This window comes from Equus przewalskii, chromosome 1, assembly GCF_037783145.1.
Source record: "Equus przewalskii isolate Varuska chromosome 1, EquPr2, whole genome shotgun sequence".
NCBI lineage: Eukaryota > Metazoa > Chordata > Mammalia > Perissodactyla > Equidae > Equus > Equus przewalskii.
In genome coordinates this window covers 133,655,572-133,682,942 of record NC_091831.1, presented here as the reverse complement: position 1 = coordinate 133,682,942, position 27,371 = coordinate 133,655,572, and the positions used below count along the sequence as shown (strand labels likewise).

The 27,371-nt window shown below is 41.2% G+C and overlaps 1 protein-coding gene across 2 annotated transcripts in view; it reads right to left on the bottom strand.

Moving 5' to 3' along the window:
* The window catches only part of ALDH1A2 (aldehyde dehydrogenase 1 family member A2), a 91,758-nt gene extending 68,785 nt beyond the window's left edge, over window positions 1-22,973 (bottom strand). Inside the window, exons 1-2 of one of the 2 annotated variants that reach the window (XM_070623760.1) lie at window positions 22,324-22,973; window positions 22,046-22,244 (exon numbers count right to left, since the gene is read on the bottom strand). In XM_070623760.1, the coding sequence (XP_070479861.1) occupies window positions 22,046-22,162 (117 nt within the window). In that variant the 5' untranslated portion in view covers window positions 22,163-22,244; window positions 22,324-22,973. Of the gene's footprint in view, window positions 1-21,502; window positions 21,993-22,045; window positions 22,245-22,323 lie in introns of those variants that run through there. The other variant, XM_070623771.1, reaches the window with a different exon arrangement.
* Window positions 22,974-27,371: the final 4,398 nt, after the last annotated feature.

Genomic DNA, 27,371 nt, shown 5'->3' with positions numbered 1-27,371 from the left:
ACCAAGTTTCTAAGCCAGAACAACGTCCAGAGCACAATACCATTTATGTAAACGAAAAACAGACAGAGACAAAACAACACCATATTTCCTCCTCCCTTTCCCCCACTATCCTAAAACCACACCAATTTATAATATGCTAGGAACTTTAATAAAGATCTTTGAACATGCTGTGCTTCCCTCCCTTATTCAGCTGACAAAACAGTAGAATCTTAGTCATCCTTCAAAACTGAGTTCAAATACAACCTCTTGGTAAAGCCTTCCCAAATCCTGTCACACAGAGCTAACTGCTGGACCTCTGACCTGACTTCTGCCTACATACTATACTGTCCGGTAACAGTTTACCTATGTCCCCCACTAGATCGTTTGCTCCATAAGGACACATGCGATGTCACTACACCTTCTTTATTTCTGCATCTCTAGTACCCAGAAAAGGAAAAAGTGAAGTAGCAGTTGTTCAATAAATGTCTGATATGTATTTTTATTACATAAGAAGCAAATACTTTCTTCCAACAAAAAGCAAAACAATGTACGTTCTGAATTTCAGGAGTCAAAGTTCTTGGAATTCTAGAACGATTTTCATCTATCGAGAGAAGCTGGGCCCTCAATCTGCATTGAACACCATCCCACGAATACTGTATGCTTCCTACTCTTTCTTGTCTGAATTGAGGTTAAGACAACCTGTTTTCATCCAGAACCTGGTTTTGGATAGACACCTGACCACCAAGACAATGGAGTCAGTGATTTACCTAAAAAGATTGCAGGACCACAGTACCTTGCTAAAACCTTTGGAATGAAGGTGGTTCAAAATGAACCACTTTTCTCTGGGGCACTGGACCATAACACTGGAGTTCTCTTAAGTGATCTGAAGCCTGGAACGGCAAACTGGAATTGCAGTCTCCTCATCCGACCACTAGCACTTACGCAGTGTGGCCACTTGACAGTTTACTATTTATGTTGACTATGCCTGGGGACTTATTTACATGGGGTAACCACTTTAACAGTCTTATTTTCTTCTACAGCAGAAAAATGAAGAGGTGGTGAAGTGCTTGTGTTCTGGTCTTGGTTTCACACTAAATGTCTAGCAAGTCTCCCGGCTTCCTCAGCCCTCAGTTTATCCATGACAGTACCAGACCTGGTGACCAAAGACAGGCTAGACTATGGCACCTGTGATACAAATCTTCTGTCCAGCCCCCTTGACAGACATTGATAATTGCTTATGACACTTTTGGTTAAACTTCTGAATACCTTCCAACATGGCACTTTAGAAAGCTACTACCAATTGAATGGAAGATGGCAACCCTAAGGACTTCCTACTCCTAGAACTCTGTACATCTGAGGTACTGGATAAAGAACACATGTGGCCACCAGTGGGCGCTCAATATGAAAGTTTACCAGAAGTCCTGTGACACTGTAGGTTTGTCTTGTTCCTTCTCTAAGCGCAGGTTGGTTTCACAATCTTTTGAATAACACATCTCCGTGCCCACAGCAGGGTCCATCCTCCGGGTTCAAAAGTGACTGCCTCCTTTTCCAAATATGTGCAGCTTGAACACACAACCAATATACCAGACAGACACCGCCAAGACGATGGAGTTATTTACTCACCTAAAAAGACTGCAGGACCACAGTATGTTGCTAAAACCCTTTAAAACCCTTTAGAATGAAGGTGGTTCAAAAAGGACCACTTTTCTCTGGGGCACTGGGCCATAACAGTGGAGTTCTCTTGAGTGATCTGAAACCTGGAACGCCTGAGAAAGTGAAATTTAGGTGGAAAAGAGTCCTACAACAAGCATTTTAAAACCTATTCAAAGTCATCACCAAGAACAACTGGGAACTGCCCACCTTCCCCCCCAAAATGTATCAGAAGAAGTCCAATGACTTGCCGGAGGTCACACATCCCATTAGCGGCAGAGTTGCGACTGAAATCCCTATTTTCCAATTCCCATTGTGGTGCTTTTTCTAAATTTAACTTTTGTTGATGTTTCTTTAGAAAGCCGATTTGATGGGTGACCGGGGAATCTGAGCAATATTCACTACATCTCTTTCACAATGTCTCTTCAAAAATTATTCAGCATGAGGAATCTTGCTTGAGTCCCATTTTTCTTCAGCAAATCCACACAAGTGACAGCAAAATAATTTTTCATTTCCTTTCTTGAAAGCAAAATGTGTCAGGGAAACGGTGGTGATTTATATTCCTAATGTGACTCTGCTTAGGGATGAAGTCCTGGGACATTTTCTGCAGTCTCCCCAGGTGCAGAAGTAGAAACTTCTGCCAGAGGACAGACAGCAGTCAGACTATTGTGATCCTCAGATAGGAAACTGTATTCCTAGGCTTAGCAAAGAAAATTTTTGCACTCTAACAACCACAGGGCTATATCTGAAGGTCCAGGAAGGGGGCTTCAAAACCAATCCCTACCTAATGACTTCTCACAGGATGGTTGGTTTTGGATGAGCAGAGGAAGATGGAATGGCCAACCTTGACTGAATTAGGAGCTGGTTACAATTTCACTGCATCAAGGTGATTCTTTTTTCATATGTTCCTTTCTCTATAGAATCCAGGTATCCAAGGCTAAGAAAAGGGCATCACATGCCAAAGTCTTTATAAAACAGTCACAGCTGTTTGGCTCACAGGTACTTCTCCCAGCTAAAAGAATTAAAATGAAAATTCATAATGGCATATTATTAGAGACACTCCATAAAGGCATTTCAAAAAGATCTGTAAGAACAATTTCCTTCCATAAATATTTCATAGCTTCCTAGATTCTGAGCACCCGGGAAGGAAGTGTCATATATTTCCCCATCTCAGAAATCTTATTCTCTTCTTGGTGGAATGCCTTTAAGAATGCTAACAGGAACAATACTCCACCGCAATGAAGGCTTTCTGCCAATCAGAAGTGTCCCTTCCCAAACCTGAAAGGAACACACGTCTCAGCGCGTCCAAGAGAGGTGGTCTGAAATATGAATGGAGTACATGCTTGTGTTCCTGGGTTAAAACAGTAAAGATCATAAAGGTGGGCTTCTTGAAAGCCAATTCAAGGTGATTGGGCTGGCTTATGCAATTTTCTTTCTTTCAAAAGAGACTATCAGGATAACAAAGTAACTCGCAAGTCCATTCTCCCCAAGACAAGTATAGGGACTGAAGTTGCTTAATTTAGTCAATCATGATGGTTAATGGTTATGAAGTCTGTGTGTATGTATATAAAACAAAGTAGAGAAATAAGGAAATTCATCAAGGATGGAGATGATTAATCTTGCATGTATTCCTGCATCTTCCTTATAGACCAAACTAGAAGAGAGGTACCAGAGTTGAAAGATCTCCATTCAAATACCAGTCTGCCTTTTACCACTTGCGTAATCCTGACCGATCTTAAATAGACTCTCAAACTCTTTGAGCTTTGTTTCCTTCTCTGTAAAAACAGAAATAAGGCTTATCTACCTTGCAGAGCTGTTGTACAATTAAGTGAGATAAAATGTGAATGTGGCTAAGGCTTAGCTGGCTAAAATGGAAGTTTCTCCCCTTTCTAAGTTCCTTGAAGAAAGGTCTCCTGGCTTCATTTGGTTTCCCGTACATCCTAACATGCAGTCAGTGTTTCAAAGATATAACAAATTATGTTACTGGGGAAAGAAGTGAAAACGGAACAAGGAATTCAGACTGGCTGTCAACAGGGATTCGATTCATCTAAAAGTTGCTTTAAGTTGTTTTCTAAATCTCAGCAGTTACTTAGATAAAGATGACAAAACAGTGAAGCTTCGCCATGCAAGCCAAGCCACGTCACTTGGCCACTTCCGGAGCAGGAAGATCACCCAGGACAAACGAGACTTACTGCTTTTCAGCCCACAGCAAAGTGGCCATGACAATACAGAGAGGCCGCCATGAATTTTCTAATTGAGGAATCTAAACCCTGAGGAATTCTCAAAGCAGCAGGCATTAATAGAGTTAGGTGTAAATAATTTCCTATCTTCAATGAATCTTTGACATAAAGCTGCCATGTTTTATTTCAGTAATAAAATGTTTTGTTTTTTTAATAGTAAATGCTTCAAATGATTTGTATGAAACCCTGCAGTGGACTGTGCCTTGGAGAGTTGCCTTTTACTCAGCCTGCCACTAAACTGCCTTTGGTTCATCAAAGAAGAGTACCAGATAGCAAATCGATAACCAGACTGATCTATTTATAGGAAAAAGTTCAATTACTTTTAATTAAGCAGCACAAAGAAAGAGTTTGAGCACTTGTCATATGTTAGTTATCTCCTTTTACATGATCGCGCGACTATTGCTACTTGATATACTTTAAAGAGATTTATGCACAACAAACAACAGACGGCGCTATCATTCAACCATGTAAAATTGCAGTTCTATTGTTAGAAACAATTCTATCAATGAGCACCTCAGTATGCTACTCTGCAAAGCTGGCAGCCTTTGAATATTACAATCAAAGGTAATAAAGGTATTTTTAACTTTAATGCAAAAAATCCCCATCTTCTTTTACTTCCAATTAAGAGGCTTCCTATCTAAAGTAAAATAATGAAGCAAGTGCTCAAATCATTTATGGGGGAGAACCTTCCTGTTGAAATATCTAGGTAGCTAGAGCAAAAGTGGTTCTGTTGACTTCCATTCTTTGCTTGGCTTCACGCCAAAACATCTGCCTAAAAAGTGAAAAAACACCCAAATGGTATTGTATAGGAAAACACCTAGATGATTGATTGCATTTTTCACTTTAAAGTCAATGTTTTGATATTATAGAGACATGGCCTTTGTTCAATAGGTGTCATCTTTTACTGGCAAAAAGTGTGGTCTTACAAAGCTTGCTTTGACAAGGACTAATTTATCAATTCTAATTTTAAATCAACTAAAAGTTTTAAATAATGGGCCCACGCTGTATGCTCTGAACCCCACTTATCCTGAATCCTAGGTTGAAAAGCAGAAACAAGGAAAGCTTTCACCCAGAAAAACTGCAAACTAGACTTTCAAAGTCTGCAGAGGGCACAAGCCAAAAGAAAGGAGAAACTAGAGGCAACGTTTTCTAACAGCTTTAAAATGTTAATCTAAAGTGATTGTGCCAGAGTATTTGAAAATAAATGTTGCATGCCTAACACATCACACAAACATGCAATGATTACACAAATTGTGTTACTGTTGTAAACAGAAATAAGTTAGGACATTAGTCATTAGGTAGCAAAGATCTACCCAGCTTCTCACATAACCATCTATCCTCAAGGTCTCTTTCTGAAAGTGAAAGGACACTGATGAGAGTACAGAGACAAAAGGTCATTAGTCACGTTCCCCAGAGGACAGTTCAGTTTGGCTAGCCTTGTGGGGACAAGGTTGGATCCAAATGAACTGGGGCGAGTGAGGGGGAGCTGCTGGTCTCTTTCCCAGAATAAGGTTGCGTGGATCACTCAGATTCAAGGGCTTGGGGGTAATTCCAGGGACCTGAGATACAGATTAGGGCCGTCCTAGTGTTTCATTGGATTCAGAATTCCAGAGGTTATGGCAGGATGTGTCCACCACAGACCTACACTGCCTAATTTTCCCGTCTCCCTTAGCTCTACCACCAGGTGGGACTAGCACAGAAGCTGAATTGCATGGAGGTTTTTTTGGTTTTCTTTAACCACAAAAATAGACAAAGGTGTCCGAAAATCAAGTTCTGCCTCCCCACTGTTCTCACATGATTCCTTAATGGGTGGAATTCCTATGTGCATAAAGATTACTAGATGGCGTGACTTAGGTGTGTCATTTAAACTTTCTATGGCTCGATTTTTCTCATCTGTATAATAAGACAATAAAACCTCCCCATCCAGAGGTTGTAAGAATTAAATAAAGTACTGGATTATTGAAAAGCCTGGCATAGCATGCATTCAAACTTTTAGTTGATTCTGATTCAACTGAATGTAAACAATCAATTTAAGGCAATTTATCAGTGCTCTTAAGAAGCTAGTCACTCCTTGTTCTGTGTGTGTTTGTTTCTTCATTCACTTATTCTTTTCTGTTGCTAGTAACTAAGACCCCTTTGCCAAACCATCAGAGACACAAAGGGGAAAAGGAAGCTGGAAGAAGGTAAAGATAGTGAAGGCTATCCAACGCATTAACTGGTCTCCCAGAATTTCTGATTGCTACTGTTTTCTGAGTCTGCCACAGAGACAGGCTAAGGCCGGCTTGTTCAAACTTACTAGGGCTGCCTGGCCCTGAGAGGGTCTAAGCAGGCGGGTGGGAATGTGCTCTGAGAAGAGGAAACTGGGAGGGGCTTTACCATCCTCCTGTCAGTCTTGAGAAAGCAAGTCATAACATGTTTCTTTTTGTCTTCTGCTTGGAAACAAATGTTCCTTTGCCTATCTTCCCTAGGTTCAATTAGTATTCTGACTTTCTCAGAATTCAGCCTGTTCATTTGCAAATAGAGGACATCAGAAAGGCTAGAGAGTGTGAGCGTGGGTGTTGGGGGTGGGGGGGAAGAAGGCTGAAGTGTTTATTTTCAAAGCCACAGGGGTCCCCATTTGAAAAAGCACCCAGCTTATCTCAATGTTTTTGTTTGTATGATTTTGAATTAAAAGGCTGGAGCGATTCATTTAGGAGATTAAGCTGTCTTTACAATGGGCCTAGTTGCCTTATTTATTCATAGTATTTGCTAGGGTTAAAAAAGAAAGTCTGTCTACTTCACTCTTCTTCAGTATTTGAGTGCAATAATTTTAAAGGATTCCTTTGGTCTTTGATTTTATTGCCAATTAATTTTACATTAAAATTATGTTTATTTGCTGGTCACAGATAAAAATCACAAACCATGTGCATAACGGGTTAGGACTGCCAGTTTTAGCAAGTAAAAATACAGGATGCCCAGTTAAATATGAATTACAGAAAAACAATGAGTTAAATTTCAGTATAAGTATGTCCCAAATCACTGGCAAATCATGGGACACACTTATATTTAAAAAGTATTGATTATTTACCTAAAATTCAAATTTAACTAGATGCACTATATTTTATCTGGTAATCTTATCAGGTTTTCATGGATATTGTACACATTCCAAGGATGCCAAGTGAATACTAGGAGAAATTCCATTTCATTGTTATAACTTAAACTTGCTCCTTGCAGAAGTGAAGTACTTCATCGGTCAAGATAATAATTCCCAGTTTATGAACAGATAAACTGATACCTCAGGGAATCAAGTGAACTTTGACTACAGGATGAGACCTGGTTCTAACCACCAAGTCCATTCTGTTTATGGTAATTTTCCTCATTAAGAAAAAGCAAAACACAAAAGGGACAACTGGTATCTTCCATTGAATTAGAAGTTAATGGCATGAACTACTACATTTAAACACCAATATCATCTTCCACTGAGGATACAAGGCAAACATCCTGGGCAGAGGGCCAGGAACAGTGCGTAGCCTAAGGTTGAAGAGGCCTTTGAACCAACCAATGAGTGATTTCTCCACGGGAGACTCAACATTCGCTTGTGAGTGTAAACAAAAAGCAAGTTGAATTTTATGGAGCACAATCATTTTCATGTATCTGCTGACATACATGGTTAAATGAAGAGAGGGATTATTGAATTTTTTCTTTCAATTAAAATTCTTGCCGTTGACTCAAATCTTAGCAAATACTTTCAAACATAATTATACCTATTTTATACTTAAATGATTAAATTCTCCCTCTTTGTTCTTGGTGATCACAAATATGCAAAAAGGTCTATGGGATGCATTCCCCCAGCCCGGCACTGGATGGTAATATTTGCAGGAATTCATTCCTAAAGTCTCTGAGTTAATGAATGTGAAGCTGAACTAATAAGCCTAAGCGTGCACAGTTTATAGTCAATTTCATCATCTTAAAGTTATATCTAATATTTAGGAGGAAAGGTTTTTTCTAGACCTCAAAGCATCTTAATTTTTCTTTTTCTTTTCTTTTTTTTAATAGGCACCTTCCTGGAAAAGGAAAAATGAGGAAAGGAGACATCAAATGAAAAGTTCAAATTAACCTTCAAATATTTGGTCAAGAAATCCCCATTTGCCAGTTAAATAAAACATTAGAAAAATCTTGCTAGGACTTGATTTTGAAACAAACCTCATGTTGGAGGTAAGTCTTGCTAAGAAATGCCACTGAAAGCTGCCACTTGACCCGGAATTCCTCTACAAGAAAAACTAGCCATAACTACATGTGAGACCTATATGAGAAACTGCCAGAATGTCAACTTCATTTGCAGTGGCCCCATCTGGCCTGATCACTCTCCCTGGCATGATAAATCACTGGCAGAATCCTTACCTTCCTGCGTTTGATCTCTGCTCAGCAAGATGTGGTTTTGATGTGAAGAACTGCAGATCTCGTAGGTCGGAGACAAATAGCAGTGGCACTGACCTGCAAAGTGCTAAGTCTCTAGTAGACTCAAGTGAAAAGCCCTAAGCTCCTGACAAGTTCCCTCTCCACAGAGTTCACCCGACCCACCGTGGTTTTCACGAGCTTAGGCCGACAGAAGAGCAGCTGAAATGGTTTGGAGGAAAAGTGCCAACAAACCTTTTCTTTCTACCACCATTACCAAGTATTAAAATCCATTTTCTCTAAGATTTAAAGGGCTATTTCTCTTGGGAGTCATTGCTTTAATTTCTAGTCCTGTAAGTCTTCAGTGAACAAAAATTTTGATTTCCAGTGGATCTTTATGACACTGCAAATCACTCACTTATATAAGGAGAATCATTAACACAGATTTCTGTCGACTACTCTCTGTAATTATAAGGACATCCTTGGGAAAATATTTTAAACAAGATTGTTTTGAGTGAAAATTTTGGGTCCCAGAAAGACAACAACTAGACGTGTGAACAAGTTCAGCATTTTTCTTCTGAGCCTCATAATGCCAGGTTTGGGCCCAGGAAATTAAAGCGTTCTGAAGAGTCAGGGCGGGGTAAAGAAATCTCATAGCACTTCTAAGCCAGTCCTTTTCATAAGTAAGTGGATTAATAAACAAGCATCTCATTCCACACTGTCATTTTAGAAGTACTAAAACCGACGTCTAGGAATTTAAGTAACTTACCCAGTATCACAAGGCATTTTCATATCCCCAGAGCCTAATACAGAAGGAAGTACTCAATGAATGATCAAGCAATTTGTTCGTTCATTAATTAAATGAACATTTTTTGTGTGCCTACACGTACAAGGAACTGTTACATGAGCACACATCAGTGGCAGAACTGGGACCGGAACACTGGTCTTCTAATGCCCAGACCGCAGCCTTGTTCACTACTCTACAATGCAGCCTTAGGGGTTTACATTTCAGAAGAGGTAAGTGAGGGCTGGCCCCGTGGCCGAGTGGTTAAGTTCGCGCGCTCCGCTGCAGGCGGCCCAGTGTTTCGTTGGTTCGAATCCTGGGTGCGGACATGGCACTGCTCATCAGACCACGCTGAGGCAGCGTCCCACATGCCACAACTAGAAGGACCCACAACGAAATATACAACTATGTACCGGGGGGGCTTTGGGGAGAAAAAGGAGAAAAATAAAATCTTAAAAAAAAAAAAAAAAAAAAAAAGAAGAGGTAAGTGAGTGGGAAGGAACGGAAGAGGGGAGTTTTCCATCCTAAAGACTGTGTGTGTGTGTGTGTGTGTGTGTGTGTGTGCACGCGCGCGCGCTTTCTTCAAAGGAAGAAAGCTACTCATTTCAAAACACTACGCCCTGGAATTCAGTTTCTAGTCCTGGCATTTTGTCTCCTAGTAACTCTGCAAATGGACCCAGATAATTTTATTTGCTAGTATTAATTCATTCACTCATTTATTCAAACACAACGATGTGTGCACCACACTTTGTGTCAAGGCTGCCATGATACCAGCTTTCACGAAAACTCAAAATCCAGGAAGAAAACTAGTCTAGGTGCTAAACAACACTTGTATCCCTGATGGGACATTATAAAACACGCAAGTTATTTAACAGCAATAATAAAAACACAGATTTGAAATAAACCTAAAAAACCACATTTGAAAGGCCTCTTGCAAGAGATCTGGTGTGTTCAGAAGTCATTTTTCACTATAAAAATAACAGCAGCATCCCTCCAAAAATTCTAAGACTAAAATTGGTCTGAAATTTTAGTTGGCTGAAATGTTGAAGAGTTCCAAGAAAGTAAAAAGCATGCTATCATTTTAACAGCTGCGCTATTTCAATAGCTGTCCCCTTTATACCACTCACAATTAGAGACACTCATAAATAAGCCCCTCATTAGCTCTCTGTAGAGCTAAGTTAGTGACTGTGCAAGTAGTCATTAAAAGCAAATGTTTGGTTTCTTTTTTAGCTAAATGGAGTTTATGTACCCATATCTGTACATACGTCTGTACTAAATGTTCAGCAGAAATCTCTCTCCTTAATTCAGATGAAGAGTTCCAAAAATCCCTCTGTCTTGTGTACTTCGTTTCGAAGCCTTCTCTTTTTCTCTGCTGGAATTTCTGGTAATGATACCAGAATGTGGGCAAACCTCATTAGTCTCCCTGCTGTTTACAAGACAGGATTTATGCTCAATGTGCTGAACACAATGACACACATCACTAAATGGCTGGAACTACCACCCAGGCTCTAATCTGAGAAATTTTTCACCCAGTACAAATACCTAGCAGCGTGGAGAAACACGGAAGAGCAATTACAGCCAACACATGTAGTCTTTTAAAAGTACACCAATAAATACCCATTTGTGAAGGTTAATTTAATGCAACCCAGGTTGTTATCTGGAACAGTGTATGTCACCAATTCAATCCATTAAGTAATTACTAAATTCTCAAGAGGGCTCGCGGAAGTCAAATGTGGTTATTCCAGGTTCATTGCTTCTGGTCTCCCTAAGGGCCATTTAGGCCAACAGCTGGAAAAGCTGACTACAAAGGTTCCCAGGCATAACTAACGATTTTAGGAAAACAGGTAAATGAGTCTAACCAAGAAATGGGGCTCATCAGGGCCTGTCCTGAGAGAAATACTTAGGGAAGCAGAAGAGAAGCACAAGTGCGTAACAATTAAAAAGGAGACAGAAAAGGTGACAAGAAGGGGTAAGTCTGACTGGGAAGCAGAGGAGAAAGAGAAATGTGTTCTGCCTAAAAGTGAAGACAGAGAAATCTGGAGACTATAAGATCTGGCTTAAAGGGGATCACTTGTTAGCAGTTTCTTGAGATAGGATTTTTGAGCCATTTACAATGAAACATTAATCGTGCTCCCCAACCACCACCACCCTCTGTCACTGAAACTCTATTAAAGTTTGGATAGTGCACGAATTTCTGGGGAACACTCTCTAATTCTCTACTCCGCATCCCCACTGAGGTTACACGTAAGAAACGGATCTAATAGTAGTTAATAAAGCCTTACTGAGAAATGATTGCTCATAAAAGGCAAGGTGCAATACATCCACCCAACTCTTTCTAGCAAGTGTCTCTCCCACACAGGTCACAGTCAAGTTACACAAGACGATGGCCTGAAGGGGGAGAGGAGGCATTAGAAAGAAGGTGAAACAGACTTGCTTTCAACAATCTCATCCATCCTCACTCCCAAATGAATCTCAATAACCATAACAAAGAAAGTACTTTTTGAATGAAAAAAACAAAAAAACAGGTGTTATTAAGGGCCCTGTGTGACTACCCAACCAGTGAGAATCCAGAAACACAGTTCTTTACCGTTGCCTAAAGAATCACACCTACCCAAGTCACTCATACCTAAAGGGGCGAGCTCATCAATACCTTCTCTTTTCTTTTCTTTTTTTTTTTGGTTTGAATGCATACTCTCATCTTTACGGCAGGTTGAAATTGTTGCTAATGGTAGCCACGACAATACCAACTAGAATTCAGCTCGGGATTTGTAGTCAGAAAACTGGGTTTGGGATTATCCTGTAAAACAGAGCAGAGCTTCAGGCAAATTGTTCCAATTTGACTGTCTTTGCTGTGCTTCTTATGCTTGTTCTTGTTGTCATAAGTGGGGAAGGAAGACGATCATTCAAGTCCTGAAATTGCCACCTACCAACTACTGAGCCCGGAAAAATTATTTAACTTGAACACGCTTGATTTTCTTGCTTATAAAATGGGGGATATTAATATAATATCCACACCGTAGGACTGTCACAGTGATTAAATGTAATTATATGTGAAAAGCACTTTGGAAATTGTAGTATTATTAATAAAGGGAGTAGCTATTAGTAGCTATTAATGATAAAATATAACAAGTATTCATTCAACAAACATTTCCTAAGTATTTACATTGTGAGACACTGAGTTGGATGCTTTAGAAATACCAAGATGAAAAAGGGTTTATAATCTGGTACAGTTTAGGAGGAGGGAGTTACAGAGTAAAACGTAACACAAGGCAAAAATTGTACCATTTAGGAGTAGTGCAAACGAGCAACATGGCTGTTCAGAGAAAATAGGTTCATCCTAAAAAAATACATGTGGGGCCAGCCCTCTTAGGTATTGCGTGAGTAATAAACACAGAAGGCTAGATTACGTTTTAAGGTTGGAGAATAGTTCTTCCTCAGTAGCTTCCTTAGAATTAGAGGCACACGCGTATGGATCGAATAACTTGTGAAACCCAAAGACAAAGGTAAGTGTATAACACCAGCTTTCAGTTTAAAACACAGTAAGTTAAAACATTAACAAAATACAAAGTAATGTTATTTTGAAGCCTGGTGCTAAGGACTAATTTAAATTCTTTAAACTAACAAGACAAAACACAGTACTGAACTAGCTATTCAAGAGAAAGTTCTTTCTATTAGAAATTCTTTTTCACGTTATTTAACTGTCACCTCTCCAGTTTTTCTCCAGTCCTATACACAAAACAGCACACAGTGAAGAATTCATCTATTTACCAGGTGATGGCCTTTCAAAAATGAGTGGGAGGTGTGTGTGTGAGTGAGAGAAAGGAAGAAACCACACGTGCTAACGTTTGAGCACGTATTCTGTTGCAGGTAATGTAAGAAAGGTAGGGAAATCAGTCTTGACATGAAAAAGTTACAATGATCACATTATCCTGGAGTTTTGTACAATGACCCCTTAAAGGCAGGTTTATGGCATGCACTATTGTTCTTAGTTTAAGGACATAAACATGTACTAAAATCATCCACCAACGAAGGACTAGCTTCTGATATTGTCCTATTACGGAGAAAAGAGAAAAGCCAAACATTCTGGTCAAATCGCATAGAGTACAACTTTGAAAAATTCTTTACACATTGATATTGGTTGCCTTTCCTATAAGTTACATCACCTGTCCTTAAGATTTATCTGTGTCCTTATACATAAACAAATACCGACTGCAGGTGGATTAAGACACAAACACAAAAAGTAAAATCTTTAATAATAAAAATAAACTTTCAGAAGATTATACAGAAGCATATCTTGAAAAACCTGGAATAAGAATGGATTTCTTAAACAAGACACCAAAAAGCACGAAACAAAGGAAAAAAAAAGAAAAATTCTTCTCCATTGGCATTTAAAACTATACGACAACTATACCAAAAAAAGGAGAAGGAAGAAAAAGCACAAGGGGGAAGAAAATGTTCTCATGGTATATAACTGTCACAGGATTATAATCCTGAATATACAAAAATTGCTACAAATCAGTAAAAATCACAAATACACAAACAGAAATGAGCAAATGATATACTAGCCAATTCACAAAGGAAGAAAACCAAATGGCCAATAGACATATGAAAAGATGCCCAAGCTCACAAGAAATCAATGAAATGCAAATCAAAACAGCAATGAGATAACATTTCGCACTCATCAGGTTGGCAAAATTTACTAAGTATGAGAACTCCAAATACAGGTGAGGACGTAGAGCACTGGGGACTCCGACATACTGCTGGTGGCCGTGGAAACTCGTCTAACTATGTCGGACAGAAATTTGGCAATCGCTAGTTAAGTTGTAGCCCCATATATCCCATGAGCCAGCAGTATCACTTCTAAGTCTATATCTTAGAAGGTCTCTCACCCAGGCACATAGGAAATATGCTCAGGAATGTTTTATGCAGCATTATTGTAATAGCAAAATGCTGGAAGTATCTTAAATGTCAATAGTAGAATGAATTAAAAATTGTGATATGTTCAAAGAATGGAACAGCATGTAACAATTACAATGAGTGAACTGTAGGTACATCTAACGACATGAGTCAATCTTGAAAATATTATGCTAAGCAAACAAAGCAAATTAAAGGATATACCATCATGGTACCATTTATATAAAAAGATTTAGCATGCAAAACAGAAAACATTCACAAAGCATATACTGTTTATGAATACATATCCAGGTATGCATACATACACCTGTGAAAAAGATAAATGCCTCTGAAGAAGGAAGGGGGAGAAAGAGAGGGGAATGGGAGTTCAAAGGGAGAGCTTCAATGGATTTCTCTGAAAAAATTAGAAGCAAATATCGCAAAATGTTAAGACTAACAAATCTGGTTATGGGTATACTCATTTTTATTGTATTATTGTCTATACTCTTCTGTATGATTGAAACATTTCATTTCCTGTCTAGTGTGTCTAACAATACAGTGTGTTTTGACCTGCTGAGCCTAAACCTCTCTTCACCTTCTGAATCCTACAGCGCTTTAGCACATTCATCTCAGGCATTTAGCATCTTCTACCACACACGACCACCACACCACCGTGTGCACATTTGCACCCAAGCCGGAACCCTCTCCCGCCTTTCAGGGCAGGGCCCACATCTACGTATCTCTTCATGCCAGACAGTGACTAACAGTGCTTTGTACACAAGAGGCTCTGATAAATGTCAAATGAATAAACAAACGAATAAATTCAGGGAAGCAAAAGGGCAGATCTGGCTGCAGTTAAAAATAAAAATGACCCTGCGATAACACGATTAGATAACCTTTCCTGTGAAAATCAAGTTATATTGGTAGATTGGGTATCAGATTCTAAATATAGATGAGGCAGTATTCACTGGTTTCACGTTTGCTGGAGAATTTAACGAAAACAGTCTCATACTGATTCCTGATCTCCTCCCGAAAAGGATTCAGTGAGGAAGTCCAATTTTCACACCCAGGGAATTAAAACTATAAGTTACCCTCTGTAGATCTGTATAGACATTTCATAATGTTGTCTTCCCAGGTGAGGTGTTCTCATCTCCCCTCTTCTTGCCACCCTAAATCCTCCATCATTACACACACCTCAGCCCACAGATTTGGGGTGTGTATTGGTGGGGGAGCAAGGAAGTAGGTTATTTTTGCCTGTTAGCGGGCTTACGAAACCCACAATATTTCACCAGATCCACTTACCTGGTGATAGGTTCCATCCTACCTGTGGAAAGAGCCACACAACTTATACCACTTTTTGACTGAGTTTAACCTTTAAAAGATACCTAGGAATGACCTGGGGCAAAAAACTCTAAGAGTCATCAGACTTGAAATCAGAAGGTTTAGACTAGATGAATGACAATTATGCATGAAAAAATGTATAAAATTATAATCTTTAATTATTTTGAATTTTTTCCCTTTTACTTTATGATCAAGATTGGAAAGTGTTTTGGTATCCATGATATCCTAAATTCTTTCTAAATAAGAGACAGGTGTTTCCAGTTTCAACTGGGCAATCGTTTTATCTTTCCAGAGGTCTGGGGATAAAGAAACTGCTACTTGGGCTCTCCAAAGGTCAGACTGTGATGAGGAAAGGAAACAGAGCAGATAACCACTTCTGGAGGTAACAGAGCTGAACTGGAGTAAAAGGAAAGCTTCCTTCTACAATACAAATTAGAATGTTCACTCACAGACATTCTAATCTTTAACCACATTCTCCAGAGGTCAATAAACCCCCTGTTTAGCCCCAGGGAAGTTTTGTTGCCAGCCCAGCAAAAGTCTAGATGGAGAAAGCACCCAATTATTATTCCAACTGGAATTTTCAAAGGCTGAAAAGTATTGAAATCATGTGACACAACAGACACTTGCTGTAAATAAACTCATTAAGAGTTAAGATTTTGAAGGGAAACCATTTAAACATAACTCTATGTGAAAGGCAGACAAACAAGCAATAGAGAAATGCCAGAGATGAGAAATTCCAACTTTGGATAATATAATATATATCTGAAAGGTAAAATGGAATAGAGCTCAAAGATATGTCTGAAAAAACAATTAAAAATTAACCAAGGTGACATTATGGCAATCACTTCCATGTGCATTAGATTTAGTGTTTGAGGGGAAATGACTGGAGTTGAAATGACTGGTCACAGTGAATAAAGAAACTAAAGAAATGTTAGGACGGCTTTCAAAATAGTCACTGCAAGGGGCTTTTACTTTCTGGAAGGTGAGGTGCCCCCAAATGGGGCACTCAGGACCAGTGAATGTCTCTTCGGTTTTAAACTATATAAACTAAGACAGCTTCCCACTTTCAAAAGGTATCTCTCTTCTGAGAATGTCCTCATATGCTGCCATACTTCCCAGATTTACCTACCGATGACTTGGCAACATCTTTGTCCAAAATACTTAAAATATCAGAAATGGCAGCTTGCAATCTGACATTTAGGCCCAGCCAAGTGGGTATACTGAGGCATATTAATGCTGAATTTTGGCATGTGTCAGATATCTAATATGATTACTAAAATACTAGCTGGGAAATTGTCTGATTTAATGACTTTTTAGTAAAGATAAGATCTTGGTAGGGAAACCTCAAGGAATCCCATTTGATGAAAATCCAGTGAAAACACATAAGGATTCCATAGTTACCTGGAATATTAAATTCTTATGGATAAGTAAAATAGTAAACAACAGCCTATTTTGTAAAACTTTATTGATCATACAGTTCTGATCGTTCTTAAAATGGGTCTCCATTAATTTGGAACGCAATCATCACTTTACCAATATGAAATAGAATTAGCCCTTGGCTACGGTCATTATATGCCACTTGCTTCCACAAACTTGCTCATTTAATCCTGACAACAAGTATCTCAATTTTGATGGATGTTGAAGTTGGCACTCAGTGAAGAAACTCCTTGGGAGGAGACCCCATCCATACCTTGTTTACTATTGCATCTCCAGAACCTGGCACCATACCTGGCACCATGTGATAAATAAATGTTAACTGGCCACACAGCTAATAAGTACACATCTGACCAAGATTTGAACAACGGCCTATTTTAACTCCAAGACTTTATTTTTCTAAGTGAAGAGCTTGTAAACTTTTTCTAAAATGTAGGCCATATGGTCTCTGTTGCAACTACCTGATTCTGCCATTGTAGTCCAAAAGCAGCCGCAGACAATATGTAATTGAATAGGTGTGGCTGTGTTCCAATAAAACTTTATTTACAAAATCAGGCAGACAGTCCGTAGTTCGCTGACCCCTGCAAGCTGTCACTAAGATAATTAAAAAGACAAAAGGATACATCAGTATTTGTATTCCATCATCCAACTGAGAAAGCCTTGAGAGAAAACTGTGTCTATTGGTATTTGAGATGTTTTTGGTTTGGTCATGGTTTGATCATCATGCTTGTCTAATGCAGCGAGAACTTATATGCACGCCTGGCTTAAAGTAAATCAGACCTCACAGAACAGGCTCTTCAGAGAGAATATTCTACCCCCAAATAGAGAGACTATCACTCCTCATTTTCTGGAAATAAAGGACAGAAGTGCCTCAGCAAACAATGATTCCATATGGCAACGTAAGCCTGCATAGTAGGAGGCATCGGGGCAGGACCCCAGGAGAATGATCTAATTTAAGTGCCACGATGAGGTTGTTTAGCTTCCCTGGGCTATATGGAGATGATACAAACATCAAAAAGCTGTACGATTATGAAAAAGCATTCTTTGAAAGCCTGAGGTCCACTATCAACATGAAGTTTGATTAACAATTTATGATCAAGACAGACAATCTTGATTAGAGGGTTGGAAGCCACTAGATCCACATCATCTTTTAAGAAATGATCCCTGAGACAGGCAAGAATCTTGCCCCAGACCTAAAAAAAACCCCTCATAGACACATCAAAAACAGTAATTTAACGTCAGATAATCAAAAGCCACAAGGTAGCTCCTTCTTAAGAGGAGTAGACCAGTTCATATTCTCTCCATGTGTGCAACAGAAGCAACACAAAAAATAAAGATTTAAATTCTTTCTCTCTCTCAAAAAGAAAAAAGTATGTAACTGTTAGAAAAAACAAAGCGTATGGTGAGGAAAGTTCTATCAATTTTTTAAAAGTCAAGACCAAGGTCTTCCTTATCAATTACTACTTCTTTCTACTCTCTCTCCTTTAAAAGGTTTTGCAAGGATCAAATAAGATATATATGCAAGGGCTAGGTAAACCATTAGGCCATATAAACAATGTAAGCAGCATCATAAGTATTATTACCATTACCGTAATTATTACATTGATCAACTGAACTGCCGCCACGCTGACAACCAATTTTTGGCACTCAGTCTTTCTAATGAGACCCTAAGCTGCCAGAAGGCGGACGCTTCCACAGCCCAGCTAGCATAGTGGCAAGCACCGTTGTTAGGAACATGGCCATCCAAATATCTTTTAAACCGAATCAAAATTGACCCCAGAACACAGCAGATGTTCAATAAAAGGTTGTTAAATGAACAAATAAAATAAATAGTAGTTACCCAACGCACGTTAGCTCTAATTTTCAGTTTACTGTCTTTTATTTTTTCTCTTCTGGTTTAGTAAGTCAGTACTCCCTAAATGTCCCCTTCTTCCCTCTGTCCTGGCTCCCCACAGTATCAGATGCTGGAGGGAAACTTAACTCTTTGTGTTACAGTAGGTTATGGGCATAAACTCTCACTGAAAAAGTGATCAACAGAGAGACTGCACAATGTGTGTGTGTGTTTGTGTGTGTGTGTGTGTAGTGGGGAGGTCGGGGGAAGCAGGGACTAGTAGAGCCAGAATTGATGATTGAGACAATAGAGAAGGTAGGGGTGGGATAGGAAAGTTTCCAATAGGAAAGACCTTCTGGGAATCTGGCAGAGATCTCCCCTGCAGTTAAGGGCAATCGGTAAAGTGCTAGACTTGACTTTACAACGTGTGTACTCCTGTAATATATTCAGCTATACAAAATTCTAAAAACCAGACTGATCAAACAGAAGCAACTCAGAAAATCTTTAATTCATAAAAGCATAACTAAAAGCAATCAGACTCCTATGCTAGCTGTTAAGCAGTGTCCTTAGGATACAAGCAAGGAGAGTACACATTCTCTCACTCCAGAGTGATCCCCTTGCTACTTCATGTTGGTTGAGTTATCACTCTTTCTTGACTAACTCAGTCTTTTTTTTTTCCCAAACATATTCCTTAATATAGAGCCATCTTTAAATCTTGGTGTCTAGCTTGCTGTATTAGGGAAATAAAAATAAACATATTCCAAAGACGGTATTGTCATTGATCATTAGTCTAAAATGGGTATTGGAACTTCAGAGAGGTAGGCTTATTTTTAAAACTAAGTCTAACCGCCTGAAAGTCGATACAGAACCTCAAGTTTCGCCCTTTTAGCATCCTTGGGGATTGAACTTTAGTTTTGGAGCATTTTCACTGAACCTTTGACAGACAAAGGCAGTAACTTTTATTTCCAACGCTCTCCCCCATTCCCCTTTTATAAAAAATGTAAAATATTTTTAGAAGAAGAAAGAGAATGGTGAAAAATACAGAAAACTACAAGATCACAAGTGTAAAGTTTTCTAAATGCGTGCTACTTGAAAGTCTCATAATATGACCATTTACACATAAGTTGTGACTTTAAGTTGGTCCCAAAATCATATTGAAAGATCCTATCATAGCATCCTTCACTAAAGATGTATTCGTTTAACAAGACAAAAATGATGAAGGATCCGTCTACATCTGGTACCATTTTCTGACACAAATATTGTATTTGTTTCCCAGACGTTATTCGACAAGCTCTCCAACATAATAATTTTATTTTTAGCCATCACCCTTTAAAAAATTCCTAATGAATGTGGTATCACTGTTCTAAAGGACTGTCTATTCTACCTCCTTCATTCTTCTGCTTAAAATTGCTGATATAATTTCCCTCACTTCTGATCATAAGCGAATTTTTTTAAAAACCTCTCCATTAATCTTATTTTCCTTTTAAGTAAAAAATCATTACCCATTACCCTTGGCTACCAAAAGAGCAGCTTCTGCTGTTCGTGTTAAAGAAGCTGCTTGCCCACGACGCTTGTCTCGGAGAATTTAGAAGTCTCCCTAAAGAGCCGAGGGGGAGAGCTGCCGCGAACGTTCTCAGATACCTGACTTTACAAGGTTTCGCGCAAAGAGCTTGCCTTTAGATCAGCATTACTCAGTGTTTATGAGGGTTGTTTGTCAAAGCAAAAATAAGGAGCCTCCTCCCCACAAATTAAAGAATCAAGTTACAATCCATTATTTCATTTCTGATTGTTTTTCTTTGTAATAAGTGGGAAAGTGGATACTGGATAAAAGTCCCCCAGAGCTAAAAGAGCCCACATTAAAGGCTTCAATTAGCTATAAATCAGTTGTCTTTCCTACTGGGGCAGAACAAGAGGGAAAAAAGAGAGGGGGGTGTTTAGAGAAAAGAGAACTGGAAGAGCTTCCAAATTAAATTCCGAGATACCTACTACATGCGGAAAACAACTTTCCGGGGCTGGGAGGAAAATCAAATCAAAAGTAAGACTAAAATTAGACTTTCCCAATGCCAGTGCCTACGGTTAGGTCCTCTCTCCCTCGCGGATCTTGCATCTTAAGACCTTAAAAGAGAGCCTGAAGAGGTTAGAGACCCTCATAAAACAAAACTTTTATGCTGCATGCTTTCCCAGCTTGTTCCTAAACCCGGTGTGCAACACACTGGCACAATTATTATGCAAACAATGCCTAAACGGCTGTAACCACTAACGACTTCTCATTAAAACGGCTTTCAAAAATTTGTCACACCATCTAAAAAAGCTAACAGGTACACCAAATCCACCTAAATCGGCAATCAAAACACGAATCACCCTGATTTGTATCCTAAAACTCAATGCAAGTAAAATCTCAATATTCTGACGTGGGGTTTTAGAAAATTTCTCTTTCAACCATTAAGCCAGAACCAAACAATTTACTCCTCGACAAAATTTAGTTTATCTTGTAATAAGTATGATGGAAAACAACTTTAACCATATTGTACGTGCGCAGTATGTGTTTAAGTCAATCGGGAGAAGTTTAAGATAAAAATCAACTGAAAGGAATAGAAAATCAAACAAGAGAATTGTAAAATGAACTCCAAGAAACACGACTTTAAACCCCATCTACCTCTCCCCCCCGAAAATGCTATATCATTATAATGCCCCCATGTGTGTGATCAATAAATTTTTCCGATGTCGTATTTGTAGAAAGTAAGTAAATTCAATTTACATTAAGGGGGCGAACGCATATTCTTTTTTTCCTTGGTCCAACAACGAAAAGAAATTCCTGCTGGCAAACCCAAGATGTCAGGGTTCGTTATAAACAATAATTTTTTTCCGTTCAAAGGCGAACCCGTTCATTTGCACAAAATTTAAAGAGTTTGCGAGTTTTCCAGGAAAACTGCCACTGCCTACAAAATCCGAATGAAACGCTGACATGGGATCTACCGTGCTCCGCAGCCAGGTTTCCAGGAAATCTGCGAGGGCGGCCACAGCGCTGCGTCCTTGACAATTCCTTCGGGAAAGCCGCTCCGCACCGTGCCGGCTGCGAGGACCCGGGCGGGACGAGCCCCGAGCGGCCCCCGAAGGCGGAGGGCCGGGAAGAAGCGACAGCCCGACTGCACGGTCCCCTGCTTCTCCATTCGAGGAGTCCACGCGGCGCCGACACCTTCCCCGCCGCAGTGGGGACCCCGGAGAACAGACTCAGAAGGCGGCGGCAGATGCGGTTCGGGGAAGGAGCCGTTGACGGCGACCCCTCGGCGCGGCGCTTCAGCTTCAGGTGGGGGCGAGTCCCCGAGGTGTCCCCAGACCCGGGCAGGACTTCACAAGCCTCAGCCCCAAGGACGGGGCGTCCCTCGGCTGCGCGGGGATGACAGACGGGCCCAGGAGACCCCGGCCCCCGACTCCATCCCGCCTCCCTCGCCCCCTAACAGATGACGGAGAGGAAGGAAGGAAGGTTCTAGAAAGTCTCTGTGGACGGCTGTCCCTTACCTTCGTGTACTTGATTTCGAGGTTGGGCGTGGGCGACGGCAAAAGGTGCAGGGACGCCATGAGGGCAGCGGGGTCGGCCTTCACCTCGCCGGGCATCTCGATCTTACTGGAAGTCATGGTGGCGGGCCGAGGTCTCGCTGGCCCGCGGCGTGGGCTGTGCGGGCTGTGCGCGCGGTCCGCGGGCGGGGGGCGCGCTCGCCTGTATATAGGCAGGTGTCAAGCTGGGGCTTTTCTTATTGGACGTGAGGGCCGAGGCGCGGGGGGCTGGTCCATCCTACCTAGGACGCCCGGGCGCAGCCCGGATTTACATAAAGCTCGCCTCCCGCGCCGCGCCGCCCGGATGCTCGGCGCCCACGGTCAAGTGCGCCCGGCGCCCCGGGGACCAGCCCACGTCCACGCTGCGGCTGTCCTCGACGGCCCGAGCGCCAAGCTGCTGCGCGGGACTCGGCGAGCTGGACCCGACTCCAGAAAGCGTCGGCGGGGGCGCACCTTGGCCGCTGTCGGGCGCAAGTCGTGGCCTGGGAAGCCGAACTGCCGGGGATTGGCCGGGAACCCGAGCGGCCAGGGTGTCGGGCGGAGAAGCCTGAGGCCTGGAGGACGGCTCCCGGGGCGCCCAGGGGTCCAGCCGAGGATGGGGCGGGCGATGCTGCAGCGAGCGCGGAGATCCCCTCCCAGCCGCGTACTGGGGCCCGCCAAACCCCGTCCCTCTCGTTCCCGGGGACTCGGGGTGGGGGCGCCCTCCGCTCTCCTTCCCGGGGCAGAGGGCCAGGCCCTCCGCAGCGAGCCCCGCCCCCTCACCCAGCCACTCCCCGTAACGGGGCCCGAGGGGCGCGGTGGCCGCAGGGTCGGGGACGGGTAGTGATGAGTGCGAGTCCCTCGCCCCACACGGAGTGAGTATCCCCGCGAGCCGGTCGACGCTGGGCAGCCCTCGCCAGGCTTCTCCCGCCCAGCTGCTGCCCTCTGCCGGCCGGGACCGCCCGCCCGGAGCCTGTGGACCTGGTCCTCATGTACGCCTCGGAGTTGCACGTTTCACTGGCCCCTCCAGTCTTTCCGCTAGATCCCTCCTTCCAGCCCTTACCTTCGTCGCCCCAAAATACACGTGGATACACTTGTTTTGCTTTTCTGTTGTTCTTCACGTTAACAGCTACCATCCTGCCAGACATTGACCTCCTCACTTAACTGCCCCTTTAGGGTTGAGCTTCCGCATCTACACTCCCTAATTTAAGTGTTTCTGTAGCTCCAAGGAGCCGCCTTCTAGTCTGTGGGACTCTAGAGGTGAGCATATAGAAGGTCATCAAGAACCCAGGGACCCCCATCCCAGAATGGGCTTTGGGCTCAGTGGGCTAAATCTGAGGTCCAGATAAAAACACCATTATAGCTCATTTCCCCTCCTCACTCCTGGTGTAAACCTGACAGGGGCCTACTGATTCGCATCTTAAACACCGTCTTCAGACCCCTTAGAACCCCGTTTCTTTGGATATTAAGGGTGAGCCAGAAAAGATCTTGCCTTAGATACTTAACAGTAACTAAAACCGCTTAATCCTCGGGGCTTTCATGCTAAACAACAGTAGGAACAGACAAAAATCTTTCATTTTCGCATTAGGGCTATAGCAATAACTTGCGGCCTCTCAGAACCCAAAGTATCTAGCCAAGGTTCCTTGAGTGAATTGTTTCACTCAAGGTTCCCTAAGTGAAGAAACTATGGACCTTAGCTTCGGTGGTTGGGGGATTTTGAGTCACAGGGGATCTCTATGGCCCAAACTTGTGCTTTAGTAACAGTATGTGTTTATGAGACACACTTTTATTAAAGCCTTAGTGAATTAGAGATACAGTTGAGGAATAGAAAAGTAAGGTCTTGGAGTTTATTAGGGAGAGAAGGGTAAGGTAGCAGCAAGGGAAGTCAATGATGCTCGTGGAACAATTCCTCGAAAGTGTTTTGGGCCCCTTCCAGTGCAAGGCTCCATGCTAGAGGCTGGGTTACAAACAAGAGGGACAGCCCTTGCTGTCAGTGAGCTTGAAACGCTCGCCCACAGAGAGAGACAGATCCCTGACTGTGAGAGGCTGTGGGGAGGGTTACAAAAGAGCATCAGCTACGTGATCTGGGTGCTCCATCAAAGAAGAGCTCACTGGGGAAGCTGACTTTGGAGTTGGGCCTTAAAGGAAAGGCGAGGCTTCAACAAGGGAGGGAAGGACAGTGTAGGCAGGAGAGTCCACAAAAGCAAAGCACAGAGATGTGAGAATACTCTTTAGGGGACATCAATGTGACTGGAGGAGGAACACATAGGCTGACAAGGCAGTTGACTCAAGGTGGTAATGACCTTAATTCCTGAGACACTGAGAAGCCATCAAAAGCTTCTGAGGAAGAGAAAAGGGAAATCTGTATAAATTGAACTGATGAATGAATATTGCCGAGAAAGACTATCACAAACTAGAAACCATTGATTTACGTTCTTCTCAAAGCGTAAGACGGGCCTATTCACCCTTGACCCACCTCTTGCTTGCTAACCCGAGTTCTGTCACCATGGCTGGAAAATCTCTCCCGAGGAAGGAACAATATGCTCGGTTGTTAGCATTTGTTGCACAGTGAGGCAGAGCAAATACATTCCCTTCTTCTCAAGCAGGAAAGAGAGGATCTTTTGGAGTCTTCTCATAAACGTAACCAAGAGGCCTAGTACAGTGACAGACGGCATACTGGTTCGAATTGTTCCCTTATGGGTTCTTTTGTGTAAGAGTTACTCTCCAATTAGACAGGAAAGTCATCAGCATGGCGACCACGTCTTCTATTTCCCTCGTGCCTTCCTCAATTCCTAAAACAGCTTGAAGTACATAGTAACTATTTCATAAGAATTTTTGTTAAGTGATTTGAGCAAAAGACGAAGCATATTCCCTATGGCACTGTTGACTACTTCCAACATTTTCTTTTCCTGACCTTAGGTTTCCCTTGCTTCATCTCTTACCATAAACTTTTCTATTCATAGATTTCTAAGAATTTGTTTCTTCATGGAATCATCCTCTGAAAAAAAAATTTTCCCCCATCTTCAGCTCATGATTGCAGCCGTTTTTTGTCAAAGCTCTTTAATTCAAGATGAGGGACGAGAGCTAGCAGAAAAGAACAGTGAATTTTAACTAGTTCTTTAATGGGCATCTTCTTGGTTTCTGCTCATAGGGCTACTCTGCTATTACTTACTTTTTTTTTTTTTAAAGATTTTATTTTTTCCTTTTTCTCCCCAAAGCCCCCCAGTACATAGTTGTGTATTCTTCATTGTGGGTTCTTCTAGTTGTGGCATGTGGGACGCTGCCTCAGCGTGGTTTGATGAGCAGTGCCATGTCCGCGCCCAGGATTCGAACCAACGAAACACTGGGCCGCCTGCAGTGGAGCGCGCGAACTTAACCACTCCGCCACGGGGCCAGCCCCTGCTATTACTTACTTTTGAGGCTGTCTTAACATCTCTTCTCACATTCTTTTTCATTCCTCCTCTTCTCTTCCTTTTATTATCTTGTTTTATTATCTTCTCATTTCATGATGGTAAAAGTGACAGTCTTCCCCACAACCGCTGTCAGATTTCTAACCTTTTGAATTTCAGTCTTTTCCCTGATTCAGTTAAGAAGCATTTCTTCCCACCCTTATAATGTTTCCTGCTGCACCATCCCCCATCTGTAATTATTTATTGTTTAGGATACATCTTGTTTAAAACCCCTCGCACAAGGGAACATAAGCTACAGCATGCTGTATTTCCTTGTGAAAACAATTTATTAGGCCTGGTGGAGCCAATATCCTGGAGTTGTGGAGGAGAAAAATAAATTCTTGCCTCATATTTCCTCACCTAAATAATAGAATGCAAAGTTGTAATTTTAAGCCATCAGCTTCATGTGAAATTTGATTTTAAGTTATGAAATCATAGCCAGGTAGGCTTCTTTTTAGTTTTCAGTTAAAGAGGGAAAGTGTTTGTTAAATTGAGAAACATGCTTTAGAAATCAATGAGGGAAACACAGATTCCCACAAAAGGAACACTTTTGGGTTTGACAATAACAGTGTCCGGCTTGAAGTTCAAGCTTCCATGTTCAGGGGCTATTTCAGCCTCAGGTGGCCCTGCCTAATTGCCTTCCTGTTCCCATTACTAACCGTGATGACAGCCTACCTCTTCTAACAGATACACTTGCATTTTAATTTATCTGCAAAAATAAATCACACATTATAGCATTTCTCTCTTCTGGGTTAATTGAATCAGTTCCTTAAATGTCTTTAAGTCTAATGATTTGAAAGGGGCACACTTTTTGAAATATTTGAAAAATTAGGGCCCTTGGGTTGTATGCAGAATGATCTCGGTGCTTATTGCAGAGATGTGTTTCCTAACGATATCATCTGTCTCCAGTGGGATGTGCTCAGCTACTTGATTTGAAATGTTTCCTGAAAACTCTAACAGCAAAGCTTAATGCAAGGTGTATTTATAGAGAAATGGTATTTAATTTATTAACAAAAGGTTATAAAGAGGCTTATATAATTTTATCCAGAAATGCTTAATGAAGTATTTTGGACCCATTATGAAAACATCTATAAAATAAATTCACTTATATTTTTACTTAACATGAATAATAACTTTTTATTTGGGATCTAAATGCTCATTTGATTATTCTTTTCCTTCCAACATCTAGAAGAAAAGAGGCCGAGATTATGGCATTTATTAACTGTAAAAATTCTCTCCATGTGAAGTGCCTCATGCTCCAATGTGGCCTCTGGTCACTGTATTCTATGAAAAGGGGTATTTATGGCTGCAGGGAGTAGATTCCTAATTGGTTATGACTCCAAAAGTCATGTTTTGATACAAAACATAATTATTTCCTTTTAAAATAGGTCCTCCACATTTTGGGAATCTTAAGAGACTATTTTAAAAGTGGAAACTAGATTTGTCTTTGTTGTAAAGCCCAGTTCCACCTCATCTATGTTTTAGAGGCTTCAGTCTAGGTCTGGAGAGGACCTCAGAACTCTATCAATAATCACACTTAACAGGCAGAGGGAGAAATTAAAATCCCAGCTATGCAGCCTTTTCCGACTGGCCCGAGGAAAAAGGCATTAGCTCCCTCTGCAGTGGATGGCACGTATGTGCAAGTGAGTATCATTAAAAAGCAACAGCTTAGATTCAAGCTATTTTAGCTGCTGCTGCTGAGAAATCTTTGGAGACATTACAGTTTTAATTTGAATTAGTTTGGAGGAAAAAAATCTCAGAATGCAGGCAAATTTTAGAGTATAGTTATCTTAGGAGAGGGATTTTCATTAAAAGACTTTTTGACTTTTAGGAAAAGAATCATAGTGCTCATTAGCCAAGTT